Source organism: Papio anubis, chromosome 4 (assembly GCF_008728515.1).
Source record: "Papio anubis isolate 15944 chromosome 4, Panubis1.0, whole genome shotgun sequence".
NCBI lineage: Eukaryota > Metazoa > Chordata > Mammalia > Primates > Cercopithecidae > Papio > Papio anubis.
In genome coordinates, this window is record NC_044979.1 from 156,368,661 (window position 1) to 156,393,406 (window position 24,746).

At 34.0% G+C, this 24,746-nt stretch overlaps 1 protein-coding gene across 5 annotated transcripts in view; it reads left to right on the forward strand.

Moving 5' to 3' along the window:
- Positions 1–24,746, forward strand: part of NCAM2 (neural cell adhesion molecule 2) — a 549,007-nt gene that overhangs the window by 322,268 nt on the left and 201,993 nt on the right. For all 5 annotated transcript variants that reach the window (XM_017956502.3, XM_009202420.4, XM_009202421.4 and 2 more), the window contains exons 6-7: positions 13,123–13,240; positions 23,366–23,526. In XM_017956502.3, coding sequence (XP_017811991.1) covers positions 13,123–13,240; positions 23,366–23,526 — 279 coding nt within the window. The remainder of the gene's footprint in view (positions 1–13,122; positions 13,241–23,365; positions 23,527–24,746) is intronic.

Sequence of the window (24,746 nt, forward strand, 5' to 3'; positions counted from 1 at the left end):
AATATTTCTTTCAAAATATTACAGTGCATTGACAATGCACTTAAAATCAGGTAGTATCATTTATCCAACTGTTCTTCTACAAAAGGGTTCTAGAAATTATAATTTATTTGCCTTCCATTTAAAGTTTCACAACAATTTGTCTGCACAAACATATCAGGCTGGGATTTTAATCAGAATTGTGAAAAAGCTTTGTATTAGTTTTGAAAGAATTTGACTTTTCTTCTATCTTGAATCTACAAATATATTAAATATGGTATGACTTCTTATTTATTAAAGTCTTTTTTTTTGTTTCCATTATCAGATCCATTGTAGTTTTCAACATTCAGATATCATACATAAATTTTGCTTGACTGGCACCTAAGTATGATAGTTTTGGAGCTGTTGTACATTTTTTTTTTAAATTTTGATTTCCAAATGTTTATTGCTAATATGCATATAAGATTTGATATGGGGTGTTTTTCTTTAATCCTTTGACTGTGTACACTCAATAATTAGTTCTAGCAATTTCTTAAAAAATTTCTTGAGCTTATATTGTATATAACAATCTATTTCTAATTTCAGCAAATTAGAAAACATTTATTTTTTTTTCTGCCTGTGTGTCTTAAATCTATTTTTACTTGCCTAGTACAGAGTTGTTCTATCAGTATGAGGTTTAATAGGAGTGCTGACAGTGAATTTCCTTACTTGCTCCTGGTCTTACAGATAAAGTATTCACTTCTTTACCTATATATCAATGTTAGGTCTAAATTTTTTGGCAGATGTTTTTCATCATGATAAGGAAGTCTTCTTTGTTCATAGTTTGCTCAGAGTTTTTATCATGAATGGATGTGAAATTTTGTTGTTTCTATGTTTTAGCATCAACTCATATTATTAAATGATTTTTTCTTTAAACCGTTAAGTTAGGTAAATTAATTGGGTATTGATTAATATGCTTAATATACTTAATATAATTTAATTATACTTATTGTAATTAATATGATTTAAATATATTCAATTAATTTATCCACCTAACAGTTTAAAGAACAATTGTTTAATAATATGAGTTGATGCTAAAAGGTTCAGAGGTTTCTGAAGTTCTATTCATTAATGTCGTATAACTAAATTATATTAATACGCAATCTATCCAACCTAACAGTTTAAAGAAACTGTTTACTGATAACAGTATTGTGTCAGCCTTACATTCACAAAAACTTAGTGTTGATATATTTCTATTTACAGCTAGATTCTATTTACAGCTAGATTTTTTTTCTAATTTTTTTTTTTATAAAATGCCTATTTTCATGAGATATTGATATGTAGGTTTATTTTCTGGTACCATATATGACTTGTTAAATTATCAGCATAATGCTGTGTTCATGAAATGAGTTGAAAAACATTCTCTTCTCTTATATTTTCTGAAAGAGATTGTATAGAAATGCTATTATTTCTTCTTTAAGTCTTTTTTAAAATTCAACAGATGAACTATCTGGGTCTAAATATCTCCTTTCAGGAGACTTTTGATTTATCTTTAAATAAATGTATTTTTTATATTTTTAATAATTATAGGGTTGTTTTTGTTATGTATTTTATTTTGAGTAACTTTGTGGTTTCTGGTTTTCAAGGAAGTGGTTCGTATTTTCAATATTGATAAGTTTGTATGCATAACATTCTCTGGAATTTTTTTTTTTTTTTTTGAGACAGAGTCTCACTCTGTCACCCAGGCTGGAGTGCAGTGGCCGGATCTCAGCTCACTGCAAGCTCCGCCTCCCGGGTTCCCGCCATTCTCCTGCCTCAGCCTCCCGAGTAGCTGGGACTACAGGCGCCGCCACCTCGCCCGGCTAGTTTTTTTGTATTTTTTAGTAGAGACGGGATTTCACCGTGTTAGCCAGGATGGTCTCGATCTCCTGACCTCGTGATCCGCCCGTCTCGGCCTCCCAAAGTGCTGGGATTACAGGCGTGAGCCACCATGCCCGGCCCATTCTCTGGATTTTTAAAAATATTTTTATTATCTGTCGAATCTGCGCTGATATTTCTTCTTTCAATCCTGATATTGGCAATACGTGTCATCTCTCCTTTGTTCATCCTGAGTCTTGCTGGAGGTTTAATTATTGTATTATGATTAATTGTAATCAGTTATTCCAAATAAACTTCATTTAAAAAATTTTTCTCGTTTTGTTTTCAGTTTCATTATTGTCCTTTTCTTTTACATTGTTTTCTTCCTTCTGCTTAATTTTTGCTTATTTTGCTCATGTTTATCTAGTTTATTAGGCTTTCCCAAACAGTAATTGTGAATTTGTTCCACTTGTTTTTGTCTGTCAGATTTTGCTTCATATATTTTGAAGCACTTTTTCAGGTTGATGCACATGTTTTCCTGCTTGTCATGCCCTGATTGTCATGTTTTTCTGCTGAATTGGCCCTTTTATCATTATGTAATATTCTCTTTTACATCTTTTAATTTTATTTGTTCTGAAACCTACGTTTTCTGATATTAACATAGCCACTGCAGCTTTCTTTTGATTAGAATTTGAATGGCATATTTTTCTATTGTTTTTATTTTATCCTGGCTTTATCATTACATTTCAAGCAATTTTTTATAGACAGCATATAGTTAGGTTATATTTTATTCATTATGCCAGTTTCTGTGTTTTAATTCACGAAATTAAGCCATTTACACTTCATTCAGATGTGCCATTTTTAAAATGTTATTTTAGTTTGTTCTTTTTGTCTTTCATTCTTCTATTTTCCCTGCTCTAAATTCTCGATTATTGAACATTATTTAGAATTTGATTTTATTGTATCTATGATGCTTCTGGCTATATCTGTTTTCACAATTTGTGGGGAGGGGGTGTTGCCCTTGTAATTCAATGTCCCTATTTAACTTAGAATCAATGTTTACCATTTCAATTTGAATGTAGAAAGTATAGCATCATATAGGTCCCTACATCTTCTCCTCTTTATATCATACTTTTCCTATGTATTATACCTCCATCATTGAAAATTCCATCAGAGAATTTATTTTTTCTTTCAACCATTAAATTACTTTAAATAACTTAAAAAGTGAATAGTGTGACATATTTCTCAGATATTTACTATTTGCAACTCATTCTTTATTTCTAGAGTTTGATGTTTCCTTTGATTTAATTTACTTTCTCTTTGAAAAAGTGCCTTGAGCAATTCTTTTATATCAGGTCTGCTGGGAGAAATTGTAATAGTTCTCCTTTACCTTCATGTCTGAAGGATTTTTTGCTGAACATAGACCTTGCTTTGACAGTTCTGTTCTTTCAGAACTTTACAAATTTTGTTTCATTTCCTTTTGGCCTTCATGATTTCTGGTAAGAAATTCACAGTCATGTGAATCATTGTTCTCCTATAGCTATTGCATATTTTGGTGTTTGTATATTTTTGGTTTGTAAAGGTTTGATTATGATGTGTCTCTACATGAACTGTGCTGGGTTTGTCTTGGGTTTGATGCTGTTGGCCTATTTGAGAAGTTTTCAGATGTCAGATGCACTGATACATATACGTGTGTGTGTGTGTGTGTGTGTGTGTGTATACCTACATTATTTTGTAGTGATTCTCTTTCTCTTTTCCTTCTTAGATTTCATGACATTTTGGTATTGTCTAAGAAGTTCCTGAAGGCTATTCATTTTTTCTTTAATATTTTTCCTTTTGTTTTCAAAATTGGATAACTTCCATTTCTAATTCTTTATGTTTGATAACTCTCTGTCAGTCCATTCATCACATCCATGAATTTTGTTGTTGTTGTTAACATAAGTAGAATGCTAATATTTATTTGGGGTTTTAAAAATATATTGTATGCCTTTGGAGAGATGTTCCATATTTCCATTTATTTCACCTAATTATTTAGAACATGTTTTAAACAGTTGCTTTAAAATAGCTTTTAGATAATCCAACATGTGTCAGCATGCCATTGGCATTTCCAATGACATGATTTTCCTAGTTCTTAACAGGTGAAACAATAGATTATATTTAGGACTTTCAATATTACATAATCAGACTCTGGACCTTATTTCAGCATTATGGAAAATGTTCACTTTTTTTTTGTTATTTTTGTAGGCAATCAGTTTGTTTAGATCAGACAACAAATTCTGACCATCCTTCTTGGTTTTATAGACAGACTGCATTTTCATTACCTTTCAGTATTTGTCAGTGTGTACCAATGACCATTCCACGACCTTTGTGGAGGTTTACCTTTTAGTTAAATTCACAAAATCTTGGCACTGTTTAGAATCAGATTCAATAAGCACAGCTCAGGACAGAGCTCAAGATTTCATAAAGAACTTGCTGTGGATGCTTTTCTAAGACCTTCCTACTCTATGATCTCTGATGTACTTTCCTGTTCCTTAAGTCACCACTTTTTAGTCCTCTGACTAGAAAGCTGGGATCTTATTTATCACTCTCTGCACCAAATATGCCCTTATTCTGGTTCAACTGTTCCGATAAATGAGGAGGATAAAAGCAATGGGAGATTTTGCTCTTAGGACTACAGTTTATCTGATTCAAGAAGCATGTCATCTCTCAGAGAATTGGGTGTTTGCACCTTTCCTCTGTTGATATTGTCACTGCCAGATTTACTTCCTGCTTCCTGAGTCTGAACTGGAAGGCTTCTCTTTCTTGGACCTTTCTTGAGCAGTGTTGATGACAACTTCTGGGTTTTGTGATGCTGTCAATTCAGGCTATGGAATTCTGAAAAAAAAAAAATTGTTACCTCACAGTTTGTCTGGTGATATTTTAAATTCTGTTATAGTCTTAGTAGGAATATTTCTACTGCGATTTACTTTTAAGAGTCTTCAAACAGAATTCATACACATTCTCTCCAAATATAATGGTCATATTAAGTGGGGAGATAGGACACTGCAAGATTTCTCGAATTAACTTCAGTGTGACTTTGAACATTTAGCCTACCATTTAGGATTCTTACTGCCTTTTGAAAGCTTTGTATTTAAAGCCATACTTTTCTTAGTTAATGGGATAAAAATTAAAAGATTTATAGGGGAGAAAATGAAAGTGTTTCCAATTCTTCTCTCTTTCTGGCAGTTTATCAAAGGTAGAAATAACGCTAGTCTTACAAAATTTGTTATTGTATTTATTTTGTTATCATTATACTTTAACTTCTAGGGTACACGTGCACAACGTGTAGGTTTGCTACATATGTATACATGTGCTATGTTGGTGTGCTGCATCCATTAACTTATTTTAAAAACATGCAATAATAACTTGCCAAAATTGAAACACCAGTTCATATATTTATTTTTTGTATTATTAAGATATTACAGTAAAATGACCAGTTTTTAAAACCAAGATAACTCTTTCTCCCTGACATCTCTATCATCTTCCAATTTTATCTTTATTTTATTTTATTTTTTTTTTGTGACAGAGTCTTGCTCTGTTGCCCAGGTTGGAGTGCAATGGCTCAATCTCGGCTCACTGCAACCTCTGCCTCCCAGGTTCAAGTGATTCTCCTGCCTCAGCCTCCCGAGTTGCTGAAATTACAGACGCCCACCACCACGTTTGGCTAATTTTTGTATTTTTAGTAGAGATGGGATTTCACCGTGTGGGCCAGGCTGGTCTCGAACTCCTGACGTCAGGCGATCTGCCCGCGTCAGCCTCCCAAAGTGCTGGGATTACAGGCATTAGCCACCGTGCCCGGCCATTTTTATTCTTGGTATATAAATAAAACAAATATAGCCCCTGTATATTGGTCCTTGGACCATTAGCACATAAACCTGCCAATGCCAAATTCAAAAATTTACACATCTGGCTGTTTAAAATTACCCTGCATAAGCCTATTTTAAACATTTACAATCAGCCTGCTTTGGAAACTGCAAAACTGCACCCAACTTCTGCTAGCCATATGCAAACTCCAAGGGCAATACAAGACACCAAGCCTACAGCTGCCCTTCTACCTTCTGAGAGAGTCTGAGAGACTCTTATGTACTGCTGAGTGACATCACCTGGACACATGAGCTCCCTCTCAGATAATTCACTCTTCTAGGAGTTCCCTTCCCCTTTTCCTACTCTCTGAGTGGTGACTGGACATGGTGTCTTTAAACAGCCGCCTGCTATCAGGAATTTCCCATGTCAAGCAACCTGTATGAGTACCACCCAAGTCAAATTCATTGTGCCTTAATTCCTCCTATCATCATACCTTTTTCCTTGATCAGTCCTGAAATCTTCACACTTACTTGTACTTTCCAACAGAATATTTTCTGCAGAATTTTGCGAAAGTATTACCATTACCAACTCTAAAAATATGTTCTGAAATCTTACACCTTTAGATCACTTTTCAATACACACTATGACTTTTATTATACATTATTTTTCTTATAAGTTTTATATGATTTTTAAAATTAATTAATTATTTTTTTGAGACAGAGTCTTACTCTATTGCCCAGGCTGGAGTGCAGTGGCACAATCACAGGTCCCTATGGCCTTGACTTCCCAGGTTCAAGCTATCTTCCCATCTCAGCCTCTTAAATAGCTGGGACTACAGGTACACACCATCCTATCCGGCTATTTTTTTCTGTTTTTTTTTTTGTAGCGACAGGGTCTTATTATGTTACTCAGACTCATCTCAATCTCCTGGGCTCAGGTGATTCTCCTACCTCAGCCTCCCAGATTGCTGGGATTACAAGTGCGAGCCACCATGCTAGGCCTTAACTTCTTTTTAAATTTGAATTACCAACTTGTATTCTAATCCATTTTGTATTCCAGGCGGTCTCAAAACTTTTCTTTAATGTATACGTTGACATAAAACAGGTAAATTCTCAGATCTGTTTCTGCATTCAGTCTTTCCTCATATATTTCAGAACCTGAGAAAGACTTTCGGATAAGGAGATAATTGAACTTTTTCTCCATTAGCACAATCCAATAGCTGACTTTCTCAGAAGAAAATCCGTCTGCACACAGATACTTGGTTGGAAAAGGGGTGACCCAAGAGAACTTCTGAAAGGTGTTTGGGACCTCAAGGTTTCTTGAAACATTCTGGGGGCCTTTGATGTAGAATATTATTAACTGTAGAATGTACGCTGAAAGAGTATAAAAATTGCTGTATTTAATGGTGAAATTAGCTTTCAAGAATTAAAGGAACATTCAAGCTTGCATTTACTTATTTACGTATTTATTGACTTGAGAGATCTTCTATATTAACTATGGCCTTTTATTTAATTATTATCTCATACTGTGGAAAGACTTCTTTTGACAAAAATAAAGTCACGGTAATGTTTTCCCTACTTTCAACTGTATCTTTTCACTTAGATTTTATTTAATAAGCCCTTTAGCTTGTTGGTAAAATGTTGTAGACATCTAGTGATGGATTAGCTTTAGTAAATTGTATTAAATATTTATTAAAATTTTTATTTTTATGTTTTTTAATTTATTCATTTATACTTCTCTGATTATAAAAATAATCCAATGTTAGTATAGAAAATTGCATAATGTTTATTAAGGACAATTCAAAAGAGCTGATTAATATTCTTAAATCAGCATATTAAACATTCATTTACCATTTTACCTATGAATTTCAATTATGGTTAATTAAATGTAGAATTGATTGTGTAAACAAATGCCATAATAGATATATATCTGGTCATATTTGGCCAGGTGTCTTATACTTACCCAACAGTGTAACCACAGGGTTTGAAATACTGATCAGTTTGAGTGAGAGTGAGGACTGATTTATATACTGACATAAATATGTCTCTTACATGTAATGTCAACTTGATAAAAGAAGCAGAATACAGAAACAGGTGTGTTTTTAAAAGAAAGAAGAAAATATTGAAATATTAATCAGTGTTTACGTACATAAATGCAAGTGCTGGCCAGGCTCTGTGGGACACTCGTGAGGCAGGAGTACTGCTTGAGCCCATGAGTTGGGAACTGCAGTGAGAGGCTGTGATCACACCACTGCATGTCAGCTTGGGTGACAGAAGGAGACCCCGTATCAAAACGAAAAAAAAAAAAAAAGAAAAAAAAAATGCAAGCACAGTCAGCTCTTCATATCCATGGTCTTACACTTGTGTTTTCAACCAATTTGGATGGAAAAAAAAATTTTTTTTTAAATAGCAATAAAATTAACAATACGACAATGAAAACATACAATAAAGAACAATACAGTATAACAACTATCTGATGAATTTCCTAGAATCAATCCTCTGTGAATATCAGTTAACAACTGTAATTAATAAAAATAACTAACCAAGGCCGGGCGCAGTGGCTCACGCCTGTAATCCCAGCACTTTGGGAGGCTGAAGCAGGTGGATCACAAGGTCAAGAGTTTGAGACCAGCCTGGCCAATATGGTGAAACCCCATCTCTATTAAAAATACAAAAATTAGTCATGATGGCACAGGCCTGTAGTCCCAGCTGCTTAGGAGGCTGAGGCAGGAGAATCACTTGAACCCAGGAGGCAGAGGTTGCAGTGAGCTGAGATCACACCACTGCACTCCAGCCTATCTGACAGAGTGAGACTCCATCTCAAAAAAAAAAAAGAAAAGAAAAAGAAAAGAAACAATAATAACTAACCAGGAAAATGATAAAGTCAATAATTTTAATTGCCTCTTATTTTATTTTATTTTTGATCTTGTACATATGATCTATGTAAAAAGTCAATGTAAAAGAACATAATAATCAGGTTCCTTTGGCAAATACTTAGAAAATGCAGAAAAGCATAATTATGAAAATGCAACAAAGCTTCAGTTAACAATTTTTCATTGTTTTTATACTTGCTGTCTAAGGAAGGAAATACTTATTTGATTAAACTGCTGATTCCTCTTATATTAACTTTCACTAAGAATGTAATTTTAAATGTCAATGGAACCTTTTTTTGATTTTTCTTGAACCAACTTAATGAGGCAATTTGATCCTCACTCTTCTACAGTATGATGGTATTGTATAAAGCCCTTACTGTGTTGTTCAGATAGGTTTGATTTTAGAAGTCAGTACTCAATACATTATGGCAGTTATGTCACTGCTTTACTCTATTCACAAATTAGGAACAACCATGTAGAAAATGCCCAAAATTTGCTATTAGTCAAATATGCGTAGAAATGCTCTATTGACTAGATTTTGTAACAGGACAGATAGACCAAATCAGTTGACACTCAAGATTGAAGACCACGCAGATACATTTATTTAAAAAGAATTGTATGTACGTATTTAGTTTATAGTAATCAGGAAGATAGACTTTTTTTTTCCAAATGAAATTATAAAATTAATTATTGTTCTTTATGCCTATCATTTTATACTTTGCATTTTTTAAATTTTGTATGCATTTTAAGTTCCAGAATAGTATTCTCATTAAATAGCACTTTAAATTGATCACCCTCATAAATTCAGAATGGAGGATTATGACAATTAACCAGAAGCAATATTAATGAAAATTGAGAGCTGTTAGATCATACTACAGCATTTGCAGCAGTAGGGAAGAGCAAAACATACAAATTTTTTAAAAAGAAAACAGATGGATTTCATTGATGCCTGATATGACTATATGAAAGTAAAAATTTCATGATCAAAATCATGATGAATGCATTCTCCATAATTGAGATGTCTTATTGTATATTGAGAGGCTATATAATATTAAAATACTAGTCATTCTTTACCTCATATTATAAGCAGTTAAGTATCTGAAAAATTGTCAAAGATGTAAATTGTGAAATGAGGGTGCTTGATTTGTTATCAAAGGAAGGTTCTTAAAATTAACTGAAAACATGTAATTTCTTACTATCCATGAGTAATAAAAATCAGCTTTGCAAATGTGGTTTCCCAGGTGTTTCACTTTTCTAACTTCATATAATAAAGTGCAGTGGAAAGAAGTGTGTTAATGAAATTATGGGAAGACCCAAAGAAATAACCTAATTAGCTTTTCATACAGACTGAGAATATAAACAGCGAATGTTAGAACTATCAAATACTTTGGTGTTAATCTGCTGTGTCTATTCTCTTGGCCAGGAATCAAGATCACTTCTGTGACTTTCTAATGGACACACAGCCCTACATGTAAAATCATTTTTCTGATGACTAGTGATAACGAGCATTTTTTCATATGTTTCTTGGTCGCTTTTATGTTTTCTTTTGAGAAATGTCTGTTCATGTCATTTTCCCATTTTTAATTGGATTTTTTTTTTCTGGTTGACTTAAGTTCCTTATAGATTCTGGATATTCGACCTTTATCAGAGGTATAGATTGCAAACATTTTCTCCCATTCTGTAGGCTGTCTGTTCATTCTGTTGATAATTTGTTTTGCTGTGCAGAAGCTGTTTAGTTTAATTAGGTCTCACTTGTCAATTTTTGGATTTGTTGCAATTGCTTTTGGGGACTTAGCCATAAATTCTTTGCCAAAGCCAGTGTCAAGAAGTGTATGTTCTATGTGTTTTTATGTACTTATTTTTATAGTTTGAGGCCTTACATTTAACCCTTTAATCCACCTTGAGTTAATTTTTGTATATGATGAAATGTAGTGGTCCAGTTGGTTCTTTTGCATATGGTTTGCCAGTTATCCCAGCACCACTTACTGAATAAGGAGTCAACATTTTGTTAACTTTGTCAAAGTTCCGATGGATATAGGTGTGCAACTTTCATCCTCAGCAAAATGTAAATCAAAACCACAATGAGATACCATCTCACACCAGTCAGAATGACTATTATTTAAAAAGTCAAAAAATAACAGATGCTGTCAAGACTTCAGAGAAAAGGGAATGCTTATACACTGTTAATGGGAATGCAAATAGCTCAACCATTGTGGAAAGTAATTTTGAGATTTTGCAGAGAACTTAAGCAGAACTGCTGTTTGAGCCAGCAATCCATTATTGGGTAAATACCAAAAGGAAAATAAATTGTAAGAGACACATGCACTTGTATGATTATCACAGTGCTATCCACAATAGCAAGGACATGGAGTCAACCTAGGTACCCATCAGCAGTGGACTGGATAAATAAAATGCAGTACATATACACCATGGAATACTACACTGAAAAAAAAAAAAAAACAAAACATGAAGTCATGTCCTTTGCTGCAACATGAATGCAACTGTAGGCCATAATCCTAAGCAAATTAACACAGGAAGAGAAAATCAAATACTTCATATTGTCACATTGAATACTCATGGACATAAAGATGGGAGCAATAGACACTGAGGACTACTAGAGAGGGGAAAGAGGGAGGTGGGATGGTCTGAAAAACTACCTATTGGGTACCATGCTCATTACCTGGATGACAGAATCACCTTTACCCCAAACCTCAGAATCATGCAAGATACCCAGTTAACAAACCTGCCCGTGTGCCCCCTGAATCCAAAAAAAGAAAACGTAAAAACAAGTAAAGAGAGAAAAAGGGTTGTGAGTCTTAAGATGAGCAGTCCTCTGCTAGATGAAAAATCTATGTGTGCATTTATTTGTTGCTTTATATTGAAAACAATTGGAATTACAAATGAATATACTTCCTGACTGGGCTTGAGTGGAGTTAGCTTTCCTTGGCTCAAATACATTTGAAGGAATTAGTGGGTGCTGATTAATCTGAACCAAACAAGCTGGGACATGAATAGGCATTTCATGGTTAATATCATCTTTATCTTCTGAGAAATATTTGAGGATTGGGGGGAAGACTTGGAAGGCTCAGAAAACATAGGAAGTTGCTGAATGCCATTATTGATAAAAGGTAAATCCGTCTGTCAAATTAGTGGTATCTCTGTTGCCGAAGCAGCCAGTCAGGGGAATTATAACTTGAAGGTAGACTAATATGTCCATGTTAGTGGGAGTTAATAGAACTACTTCACTATACATCCCCGTGTTCCTTCCAGCTAAAGAATAAAATAGAAACTTTCCAGGACGTGTTGACTACTCAACACATACAGAATACAAATCCTTGAAAGAATTCATTTCATTATAATTCTCTAAGGGATGAAAAGACTTTACTGTACTAAAGAGAGTAATACTGCTTTTGCAACTAAATGTATAAATAATGATATGCAAAATATGCATTTTGTTTAAACTGTTATTTTCCATAATTACAAAGGAAGAAAAACAGGGTACAGATAGTCAAATGACAATGTACTTAAAATTCAGAGTTAATATCTGAGAAAGTTCTATCTTTTGTAATACTAGTAATTATTATGTTACTTTAGAGTCAACATGTCAGATTATGTTTCTTGTATCTAAATTCATACAGGCAGAAGCTTGATCTATTGTGTTTAATTACTAAGTTACATACCAGTTCTTGTCTCTACCATCAATGGAGGTAATGCGGCATAAACGCTGACCTGAATTGTAGAGATATTTGAGTATAATCACACTTCTAAATGCCTGTCTGATATTGTTTAGTGTATGTAAAAATTATTAATATACTTAATTTTAGGAATATTGCTTTATGATATTCAGCTTAAAATTATGAAAGTGTGCATTGAGTCACAATTTATGCTCTACTTTGAAATTTAGCTTCTATTGTGGATGCCAGTGATTTGTTTATTGCAAACAGTGCATTTCAGTAACAGTTTCAACATGTTCCAAATGTGCGGCATATACAGTTTTTCCAATGTAATTAGTTAGAAATTAGAGATGCTTAATTTTAAAATTGAATAGTTCATGAAAATCTATTTCCATTTTTTGTATGACTTATGCAGTTTCTCTTCATAAAATGTTCTATAGTTGCTTGAAGAAATTAAGTGTAGTTAATCAGAAAGAACATTATGGTTTGACACCTAATTTGAAAGCCCTGTTTTGAAGCAGTGATTGATTGCTTATGGCATTACACAGACCAATGAGAACCCAAATAGGAAATCCACTTATGCTCAAAGTAGATCCCCAAATTGGTGTAAGTTAGGGTGGTGGTGTCTTTTTCTGAGACATAGTTCCTAAAAGTTTATATGTTTGCTAGAATGTATACTTTATTGTTTAATTTAATAGATTTAATAGTGAAGAAGCTTTACAATGAATTGATATAATTATTGCACATTAGAATGAAGATCAGTGATAAAGTTATTTTACTATGAAACCAAATCAGTTTCATTAATATAAATGGAGATGTGAAGGATGATGTTTGAAAGCTTAAAATGTGGCAAAAATTATCTAAATGATGTTAGTGAAGGTGTTTTCATCTCTATTGATTCTATATTCATCTCTCCTTCAGTGCCGCCAGCAATCTCAATGCCTCAGAAATCTTTCAATGCCACGGCAGAGAGAGGAGAAGAGATGACATTTTCCTGCAGGGCCTCAGGCTCTCCAGAACCGGCCATCTCCTGGTTCAGGTAGGTTATGCACCCCCTTCCCTCTGGCTTGTGTCCATTATCAGGCTTATGGAACAGTATTGGGATCTTAGTAATTTTGGTAGAAAGCAAACCATTGCATTTTAGTTTCATTAAAAAAAAAAAATCCTGGTGCTATTTTTGGGGCTTAAAGTGGTTAGATTAAACTGCTAAAGAGATCAACAGTGTGACCCCTCACTAATATTCTGAGTCAAAGGCTGTACCCATTATACTTATTCTGTCTGTAAAAGCAGACTTTTGGAAAAATGGGACCAGGAGCACCTGTGACTTAGTCAAACATCTTATTATCCCTACAATGTATCTTGAAATAGATATTCTAGTGTTATTGACACCACTGTCATATGTATACAATATCATATTTTATTATAATTGTGTATATTTGTATTATACACAAAATATTGTATTATAGAAAAAAGCTGATTTTATAGAGTTAAAATTCCGTGAATTTGATATGTAATTTTTAAAAATCAGCTCATCAAACGAGTAACTTCTGTATTCTACATCTATAATTTGATAGTTTACTTACTTTTTTTAGAATTTTAAAATACTATTTGATTTTTATTAAGATCAAAAATATTTTTAAATATTCCATTCTTTTAGATTGTGTCTCAAACTACTAACTTGGAGACAATAAACTTTAAAACTGGACCATCTTGTAAACATACATTAGTAATGCAGGTTACTACAGAAGCAATAGGTACAAGTATTTACAGAATCACTTCATAAACCATATAGTGAAAAATAATTTTAAAAGATTAGTAAAATATACATCAAATGTACAAAAGTGTCCTTACTAAGGATGAGGTTATTGTTTTAAAAGTTCTTTGAAGGGCAATAATTGAAATCCCAAACTAACTTTTATTCTTTTGTGCTTGAGCATGTACTGACATTACCTTCAACTTTCAACCCTTTGTTTATACTGCTTATCATTTTAGTAGAGGATGTAACAATACATGAGATGTTTCTTCAAATACTATGCGTTTAGATGTTCTTTTCAGACAATAATTTTCTTGTGACAATCTGTTGGTATTTTTTAGTAGGATTACACCTTGAATATTAACATATTCACCCCAGATAATCATCATCTGTCCCAGTGACTGCTGGTTTACTCGTGTGGATCCTTAAAAGTCTATATCAGACCTAATTGTATCACAGAAAAGCCACTGAATCATTCATTCCAATGAACAAATATTGTTCTACAATCTTTTTTCCTATGGTTTTGTATTTCCAAACAGATTTATTTTTTCTTATTTGAACAACATTGATGTAACAGATTAAAGAAAGTAAAGCACAAAAATACTATGAGTAGGAAATTGAACAACAAAAATGAGCTTGCGTTACTCTAGTTCCACTTTGGTATGTAGTGGGAAAAACATCCTAAACTTCAAGCCTATGCCGATCTTAGCTAATGTAATTGACGATTCCACAAACCAATAGTAGGAATAGTAGCTGGTTGGAAAGTACAGGTGAATAAGCCTTGTTTTGAAATAATTTTTCAGTCATTTATTAAGGAATGCTATAAAATGTAAACTGTTCTGTGTAAAGGGGCTAGAAGTCTTCCTGCATTCAAGAGCAAGAAGGGAGCATGTATCTTTATCCTGTGAATTCATACTTAAGGGCACTTCGTCATTTCTGAGGGAGAAATACATGGAAACTGGGTGTGTGATTGTTACAGTGTTAGAACATATGCCCTTGAAAAATATGACTCCAGGTTTAAGAAGAAAATCTCCTTTACTTCTGAGATAACATGATCACAGAGATTCCAAGTTTGATAGTAATTTCAGATTCCCCACCTATTGATGTTGATGTTAAGTTATGCAGATTCCTCATTAGTTCCATCTTTAGGACAATATTAGAACACTTACCATCAAGTCAGAATAGTAATTGTGAGACTGGATGCTTTTAGTTTGGTCATATTTAGTTGTCTACACCACAGCCGTTTCAAATAACAGCTTACCAATTACTTCTCACCAGAATACCAAGATTCTCCAGCAGATGGGAAGTTTTAGCTGGCTTGGTTTTTCAGCGAGACTTCTTTTCTGCTGAGATTTTTTTCTTAAAGTTTTGCATTTCTTCAAAATTGTTTTCTCCTATTTAATTGGAAATATTATTATATAGACGAGTATAAATCAGATTCAGAGAATAATATAATGAGTAATTTAAATCTATATTTTTTCTTCTCCATATCTTCATATGGTATTATTTCATCCTTCCGATAGAATGAAATAATAATTTATTGAAAACCTAAATAATTGTTCTAGTCTCTGGATATAAAATATATACTGGGAGGATGAGAATGTGTGGTTGTAACATTAACAAAGGTAAAATTTGTGTTAGAGGGAAATTCTGACCTTTCATCTGTACATGTAGACATGTCATGTTTGTGGAAAAGAAAAAATTCCCACAAGTATCAGGAAATGTAGGGTAGTAGCCCTGAGAGAAATGTCCAGATCGTTTCATAGAGATAATATTTCCAAGCAAGATAAGTGAAGTCAGTTGTACTAGTCAGCTTGAGCTGCCAAAACAAAACGCCACCCACTGGATAGTTCACACAACAGGAATTCCTTGATCTCTTGACCTCGTGATCCGCCCGCCTTTGCCTCCCAAAGTGCTGGGATTACAGGCTTGAGCCACTGCCAACATGGTGAAACCCCGTCTGCACTAAAAATACAAAAATTAGCCGGGCGTGGTGGTGCGTGCCTGTAGTCCCAGCTACTCTGGAGGCTGAAGCAGGAGAATCGCTTGAACCAGGGAGGCAGAGGTTGCAGTGAGCCGAATTTATGCCACTGCAATCCAACCTGGCAACAGAGCGAGACTCCATCAAAAAAAAAAAAAAAAAAAAAAAAAAAAAGAATTTCTTTTCCCACAATTGTGGAGGCTAGGTGTTTAAGATCAAGGTACCTGCAGGGTGGCCTTCCCTCTTTGTACAAACTCATAGAGAGAGTTCTGATTATCTTCCTCCTCTTTCAGAAACACCAGTTCTTTTTTGCTTGTTTGTTTTTTAATAATCTCAACTTTTATCTTATGTTACTGGTTTATATATTACTATAGTGTACTTTTAATCATTCTTTTAGAGTGTACTCCTTCTACTTATAAAAGAGAAAAGTTAACTGTAAAACAGCCTCAGGCAGTTTCTTTAGGTAATACTCCATAAGAAAGCATTGCTATCCCAGGAGATGACAACTCCGTGCCTGTTACTGCCCCAAAAGACCTTGTAGTGGGATGAGATGTGGAGGTGGAAGACATTGATGTTGATAATCCTGACCCTGAATCGGCTGAGGCTAATGTGGGTATCTTCCTTTATTGAAAAAAAATTAGTGATTAAAAACTTAAACAAGAAAAAATATATATCCTTATGAAATAAACAATAAAGAAAATATTTTGTATAGCTATACAATGTGTTTGTACTTTAAGCTGTTATTAAAAAAGAGTCAAGAGTTTAAACATTTTAAGAGTATATAAAGTAAAAAAAGGCTAAGGTGAATTTTATTATTGAAGAAAGAAAATGTTTAGTGTAGCCGAAGTATACGGTGTTTATAAAGTCTAGAGTACTATACAGTAATGTCCCAGGCCTTCACAGTCACTCACCACTTACTCACTGAGTCACCCAGAAGAACTTCTAGTCCTGGAAGCTCCATTTACAACAGTAAATGTCGTGTGTATATATATATAGCATTAGCTTTATTTATTTATTTATTTATTTATTTATTTATTTATTTATTGAGGCAGTCTCGCTTTGTCACCTAGGTTGGAGTGCAGTGGTGCAATCTCAGCTCACTGTAACTTCTGCCTCCCGGGTTCAAGTGATTCTCCTGCATCAGCCTCCTGAGTAGCTGGGACTACAGGCGCGCGCCACCATGCTCGGCTAATTTTTGTATTTTTAGTAGAGACGGCGTTTCACCATGTTGGTGAGGCTGGTCTTGAATTCCTTGTGATTAGCCCGCCTCGGCCTCCCAAAGTGCTGAGATTATGGGTGTGAGCCATCGCACCTAGCAAGAAAAACTTTTATACCATATTTTTTACTGTACCTTTTCTATGTTTTGATATATTTAGATACACAGATATTTACTATTATGTTACAGTTGCTTCCAATATTCAGTATAGTAACATGCTGTACAAGTTTGCAGCCTAGGAGAAATAGGCCATACCATATAGTTTAGGTGTGTAATAAGCTATGCTATCTTGGTTTGTGTAAGTACACTCTATGATGTAAACAGTGCTACAAAATTGACTAGGGACATATTTCTTAGAACATACCCCTGTGGTTAGGCAAAGCATGACTGCATTATCCTTTTTATGCATTGCTGAAATCAATGTGTCAATAATTTGTTAAGAATTTTTTATATTCATGATTATGAGAAATATTGTTCTATCAATTTCTTGTTCTTGATTTTTTAGGGGTCAGGGCATTACTAGTCTCATAGAATGAGTAGTGAAGTATTTCTTCCTCTTCTGTTTTCTAATATAACTTTTATATAATGTTTATTATTTCTTACTTAAATGTCTGGAAAAATTCCCATGAAACCATCTGTGTCATGATTTTTCTTCAGTTCACATTTAAGTACAAATTCAATAATATTTTTCATAGAAATAGGGCTATTCAGGTAGTTTTCTTTAGTGAGCTTAGATGATTTATGCAATTCCAGGCATTTGTCCATTTCTTTTAAATAATATTTACTAGCATTAAGTCATTCATAGTATCCCTTTGTTATGCTTCAATTTGCATGTTTTCTGTAGTATTCTCACCTCTCTCATCTTGATAACCTCATAATTGGTTATTTGTTCTACTCTCTTTTTTATCCTTTCTAGATGTAGGTTTACACACATACTAATTTCAGTGAATCTGCTTTTGGCTTCAATTATTTTTTGTTTCCTATTCTGTATTTCATTAATTTCTGGTTTTATTTTTATTATTATTTTCCTACTGTTTACTACTGTTTACTTTGTCTTTAATTTTCTCTTCCATTTTTGGTTGCTTAAGGTGGACTTATGCCATTGATTCTAATCACTTATTCTTTCTAATATAAGCATCTGTTTTTCCTCGCTAAATATGGCTATAATTGTACCCTGCTAATTTTGATATGTCATATTTCCATTTTAGCGGGGTTTAAATATTTTTTAAAATTCTCATGTTATTTTTAGTACTCTTCATTTAAAAGTATATGCTGATTTGTTTCTAGGTATTTGGGTATATTTCATAAATATTACTGCTGTTGATTTTTAACTAAATTCTGTATTTATCAGGAAATAGACTTTTTAATGGTTTCAATGTATTTAACTTTATTGAGTCTTAAATTATAGTATGTGTATTTCACTATTATTGTATGGAGAAATCCCTAATATTAAATAGCTCAACTCCCTTGATAGTATTGTTAAAGTCTTCTATATTTTTTTGTAATGATTCTTCTCCAACTTTATTTTTAAATGTGTCTATTTTTATATTAAGTTCTCTCTGTTTTGCTTCATATTTTTTGAAGCTCTAGTATTATGTGTTTAAATATTTATTCATGTAGATCAGTACTGTGAAAATGATTATTTAAGGGCTTTAAGGATGGAAAAAATGATACCATATAGAACTTTGTTTCAGTCTTCTGTTTTTCATTTTGCTGTGTCTTCAAGTTAACTAAGTTACGTCACTGTATCTTCAAGTTTACCAATCTTTTCTACTGTAATGTCTAATGTTTTTAATCCCATCAGAGTATTTCTCATCATTTTATTTTTCTTCTCTGAGAATTTCAAAGAGATGTTTTGTATGTCCTCCATGCCTCTCTTACCATTCTCATGTTTTACTTCCTTGAAAATATTGGAATATATTTCTAATAGTTGTTTTAATAGGCATCTACTCACTTACCCTCTGTATCATATCTACATTTCATAATTGATTGATTTTTCTCCTCCTTTTTTTCTTTATTTTTTGGAGACAGGTTCTCACTCTGCCACCCAGGCAGGAGTGCAGTGGCACTCACTGCAACCTCCAACTCTCGGGCTCAAGTGATCTTCCTGATTCAGCATCCCCAGTAGCTGGGACTATAGACATGTGCCACAATGCCCAGTTAATTTTTTATTACTATTTAGAGACGTGGTTTCAGTATGTTGCCAGGGTTGATCTTCAAATCCTGGCTTCAAGAAATCCTCCTGCCTCGGCCTCCCAAAGTGCTGGGCATGCAGGCGTGAGTCACTGTGCCTGGTGATTTTTCTCTTTCCTCTGGGTCATAGGTCATATTTTCATGTTTGTTTACTATCCTGGTAATTTTTTTTTTTTTTTTGAGACAGAATCTCGGTCCGTCGCCCAGGCTGAAGTGCAGTGGTGTGATCTTGGCCCACTGCAACCTTCACCTCCCTGGTTCATGCGATTCTCCTGCCTCAGCCTTCAAGTAGCTGGGAATACAGGCACGTGCCACCACATGGCTAATTTTTGTATTTTTCTTAAAGATGGAGTTTTGCTATGTTGGCCAGGCTAGTCTTGAACTCCTGACCTCAGGTGATCTGCCCGCCTTGGCATCCCAAAGTGCTGGGATTGCAGGTGTTAGCCACCACGTCTGGCTGTTTCTTGTTGTCCAGGCTGGAGTGCAGTGGTGTGATCTTGGCTCACTGCAACCTCCACCTCCCGGATTCAAGTGATTCTCCTGCCTCAGCCTCCCAAGTAGCTGGTACTACAGGCACCCGCCACCATGCCCAGCTAATTATTTTGTACTTTTTGTAGAAACGGGGTTTCACCATATTGGCCAAGCTGGTCTGTAACTCCTGACCTTATGATCTGCCCATCTTGGCCTCCCAAAGTGATAGGATTACAGGCATGAGCCACCATGCCCAGCCAGGAATTTTTAATTGGGTTCCAGACATTCAGAATTTTGTGTTTTGGGGTGCTGAATGTTTTTGTATTATTTTACTTTGTTTTATAGATGTAGTTAAGTGACTTGGAAAAAGTTTTATTTGAGGGAGAACTTCCATTTAGACTCTTTTAGGTGGATCCAAACCACCTTCAGTCTAGGGTTAATCTGGTTCCATTACTGATGCAATATTATTCTAAGGACATGATTCAAGTCCTGTGTTTTAGGATATCTTTTTACTCTGGGTGGTTGAGTTGCAGATTATTCCCGGTGCTTTGTGAGTTTCTGGGATTATCGTACTTTATATTTTCTAATGGTTCTTTTCCTCATCTGAGAAAGCCTTACTAGTATACACTCATTGATCAATACTCAGTTAAAGATTTGTTGGGAACCCTCTGCAGATATCTATAGCTCTGTTGCCTGTGCAACTCTCTTCTCTCACATTAGCTGACCCGCACCTTCTAGTGGCTTTGACCTTCCCCAACTGCACACTCTGTCTTCCAACCCAGATACACTGCCTGACTCTGTTCGTGTTCTCTCCCTCCCCCAGCTGTAGCCTGAAAACTCTCTGTAGGCAGTCAGCGATGGAGGTACTCACAGGCCACTGTCATATGCAATCAGTTGGCTAATGTTTGAAAACTATTGTTTTATATGTGTAGCCAGTGTTTTTGTTGTTTAAATTGCGGGCGGATAGTTCCTGTTACTATAATATTGTTCAAAATGAAATTGTCATTCAATTCTTTACTGTTTACATTAATTCTGTGTTCCTGACCCCTATATTCTTGTACCTGAAAAATGGGGCACTTAGAGAAGTGGTTTGAGTTTGAAAGAATGGGCTCCATGCATGTATCAGAATCCCTTGGAGTGATTTTTAGACATTAACATTTCACAGACAGGGACTGTGAATAGCAATAGGAGCATATTCTGTCCGACTTTACTGGGAGGGAGTAATAAGGTATTTATTGGGAGGGAGTAATAAGGTATTAGTAATATTCCCTTATTTATGGTGGCTTAATCATATTTCCTATTGAGCATTTAAAGTGAATGTAATTTGTACACACTTATGTTCTCTAAATATGTTAAGTTTTCCCCCTCTATTTCAAAGCCCAAATCAAGGATTTTTATTTTCCCATGAAAATTCCCAGAATAGTACAACCATCTTTCTTGTCATATCTCCGGTTATAACAGATCACCTCCCTCTCAAAAAAGTTGTAAGTCCACTAATGGAATCTGCATTAGCCTCTATTAATGCCAGCCAGATTATGGATTCCTCATGATGGGTGGCAACTAATTTGCTATACATCAAACATTTAGCACAATATTTTATATGAAGTAAGGAGATAACCCTCTTTATTAGAAAGAACACTGGAACTTAATTAACCTGCCGCTTTTATTAATGAGTGAGCCTGTCTTTTTATTTGTGAGTTGAGGAGCGGAGATATACATATACTGTAGTTCTCTGATTTTGAATGAGTAAGCAGAGGGAAAATGCACATTATTTATAATTGTGAGTGCTGAAACCTCTACCGTGCTATGATTATTATTATTATTATTAGGAAACAAATGAATAATTTTCATTGAAGATATTGAGAAATATATCACTAATTATGATAAAAACCCTATCTACATATTAAATTCTAGACGAAAACTCTGAAATGTCATTTTTATACCTGTTGTAAAGATTGCGTTAGTAATAATATCAAATATATATATAAAAGATACTATATATGCATTTATTATTATTATTATTTCTTTTTTCGGACAGTCTCACTCTATAGCCCAGGCTGGAGTGCAGTGGTGTGATCTCAGCTCACTACAGCCTGCCTCAGCATCCCTGCCAAGTAGCTGGGATTACAGGCGCCTGCTACCACGCCTGACTAATCTTTGTATTTATAGTAGAGACAGAGTTTCACCATGTTGGTCAGGCTGGTCTCGAACTCCTGACCTCAAGTGATCCACCCGCCTCTGCCTCCCAAGGTGCTGGGATTACAGGCGTGGGCCACCGCACCCCGACCTATTTGTTATTATTTTATGAATCCTAACTTTGCAGTCTTCTACTCCTCTTAAGAAATGTTATGTACTTCATGGTACATTTAGAGATGTTGTGAGAAACTGGAAAACAAATTCTATTGAGCATAGACATATGAAGATTATGTTCATATATGTATTAGTGATTTCTGGAAAGTAGAACCAGAATTCACTGGAAGGAACTGTGTAGTGTATCAGAGAAATGTTTGATTTTATTTTAGGAAATAGCTTTAATAATATTTATAGAGATTTGTTTTTTAATTTAAACTTGTATGGACAAGCAAATCTCTCCACCCCAATGGACAAATTCCAAAACTTTTCATTAGTGGTTTTAAAATCAATTCAGTCATCCAAAATACTATTATAAGAAAAATACAGGAGGGGATGCAAAGAAGAGAAAAGAGGAAAAAAGATGTATAAAATGAAAGTGAGGAGAATGCACAATATAAAACGATTTCAGAAATACTGAGGGAAATCATAGAAATATTTCAGATTTTAATATATTGAAAATATTTCTTACTGTAGATTATAGTAAAAATGTTTGAAAGCCATGGTTTTAAAGGACAACATAGACAAGAATTGAACAGAATGAGATGTATTTCAGTAGAGAAAAAAATCTTAAAGTATTGATAATTATTGGTGACTAAGAGGAAACAGAAAAACTATTTTCCTCATTGAAGAATAAAATTATCATATTCAAAATAGTTTCTAAATTAATTGTGTTTTCATATAATTCTCCAATCTTACTATTTTATTGTCAGTACTTACATGCAATGTACATTTATGATGTGTTTACATTGTATTTACTTTGAAGCTTCTTTGAAGAAATTTTCTATGTAAATTATTTTAAATGTGTCCCAGGAAGGGAGTAAATAAATATATATAATAAGTATATATTGTCTCACCAACATTTAATTGTGTATGGTGTTAAAGACAGCAAACAAATTTTTTTTTTGGCTAATTAAGTACAAATTGAACTGATAGACTTTTTGCCTGGTAACTGTAGAGATTTTGACATAGCTCAAATGTTATTCTTGTGTCTATATTCAAAAACAATTTCAAGTATAATTTTATTGTGTATTCATTAGGTTCTGAGGATACTAAAAATATAATTTTGATTGGAATATAGCCCTATCTTTCAATGATGATAACCATGTAGTCATCAATGCCTATAGATAAAAAAGTTGATTATAATCTCCTATATTATAAAGTCAGATTTGTGAGGATGAACCTCTTTTTTCTTCTTTAGGAATGGCAAGCTCATTGAAGAAAATGAAAAGTACATATTGAAAGGGAGCAATACAGAACTGACTGTCAGGAACATAGTCAATAGTGATGGTGGTCCTTATGTCTGCAGAGCCACAAATAAGGCAGGAGAAGATGAAAAGCAAGCTTTCCTCCAGGTCTTTGGTAAGTATTATAGCATAGCGGTTAAACCTGTTGTGTCTAGTGGAAGATCAGAGTCAAATTCTACTCTCATCATTTGAACTATTTAAACTTTCTGTATTAAACCCATTTCATCTTCTCTGTAATACGTTTTACATTTTAGCTACCAGATAGAATTATCTGAAGAATAACATAAAATTACACATGCAAATTTTTGATAAACGGAAGCTGGAAAAAATTCATTTAAATTACACCTAGTGAGGTTTGTCATCCATATCTGTAAGCCTGGATCTTTGTAAGTCTCTAAATGACACATGTTAGGATCAGTTTTACTTACAATATATTTCAAAAGGGCACATTTATAAGGCTACAGTTTAAAAACATTGACTTGTAACTGTACTTAAATATTCTCTTTCATTTAACTAAATGAAAATATAAGATAAATATCTTCCGTATTTACCAAGAGCCATATTATCTTCTTTGGGTAACTTATACAGCATAGAAAACTAGTACTTTACAAACATATATTGATGTAGCTTCAATTATGTTGACAAGAAGAAAGACAATGTTGGCAGTGGGTGTTTCTAATAGAATTTTTCCCTTTCAATAGTGTAACACTAAAAACTATATGCCCTCTTAACATTTAATATGTTTTCTCCAACTTTAAAAACATTGTTATTGAAGTGCTTTCACAACAAAAATAAGGAAAAGGAAGGAAGGAGAAATCTGAGAGTAAGAAGAACCAGTATTTGCAGTTGACAGGTGCAGAGGTGCCCCTTGCACTGACCATGAGATGAATGGTAACCCCTGCATGGGCGTGCGCTCTGCAGACTGGCCTGTAGTCACTGCTGGAAGCATTTTCTGAACTAGAGAGATATTTATAAAGCTTATATTCGAGTGGAGTGGCACGGAGAATAAACAGCTATACCAAAATGTGTTAAAATAAAAAATACAATTTTAAAAGTAGAGATGTTTTGAGAGTGAAACTGGATAAATCAGGTAACATTGGATAAAGAGAAGTATTGTTTTGGATAGCATGGTGTTGGAAAGTTATTCTGAAGGATAATGTTTAGGTGATGTTTACACAAAAGTCTAATGATCAGAAGTAGGCCAAGCTAAGTCTAAAGAAGATTGTTCACTTAGAGGGAAGAGTAAATATACTTAACATTTTTAGAAATTGTTGAAAGTCCCTACCTTGTTCTAGCAGTGTTCCTCACTTGAAAATATTTTTTTTTCTATAAAAC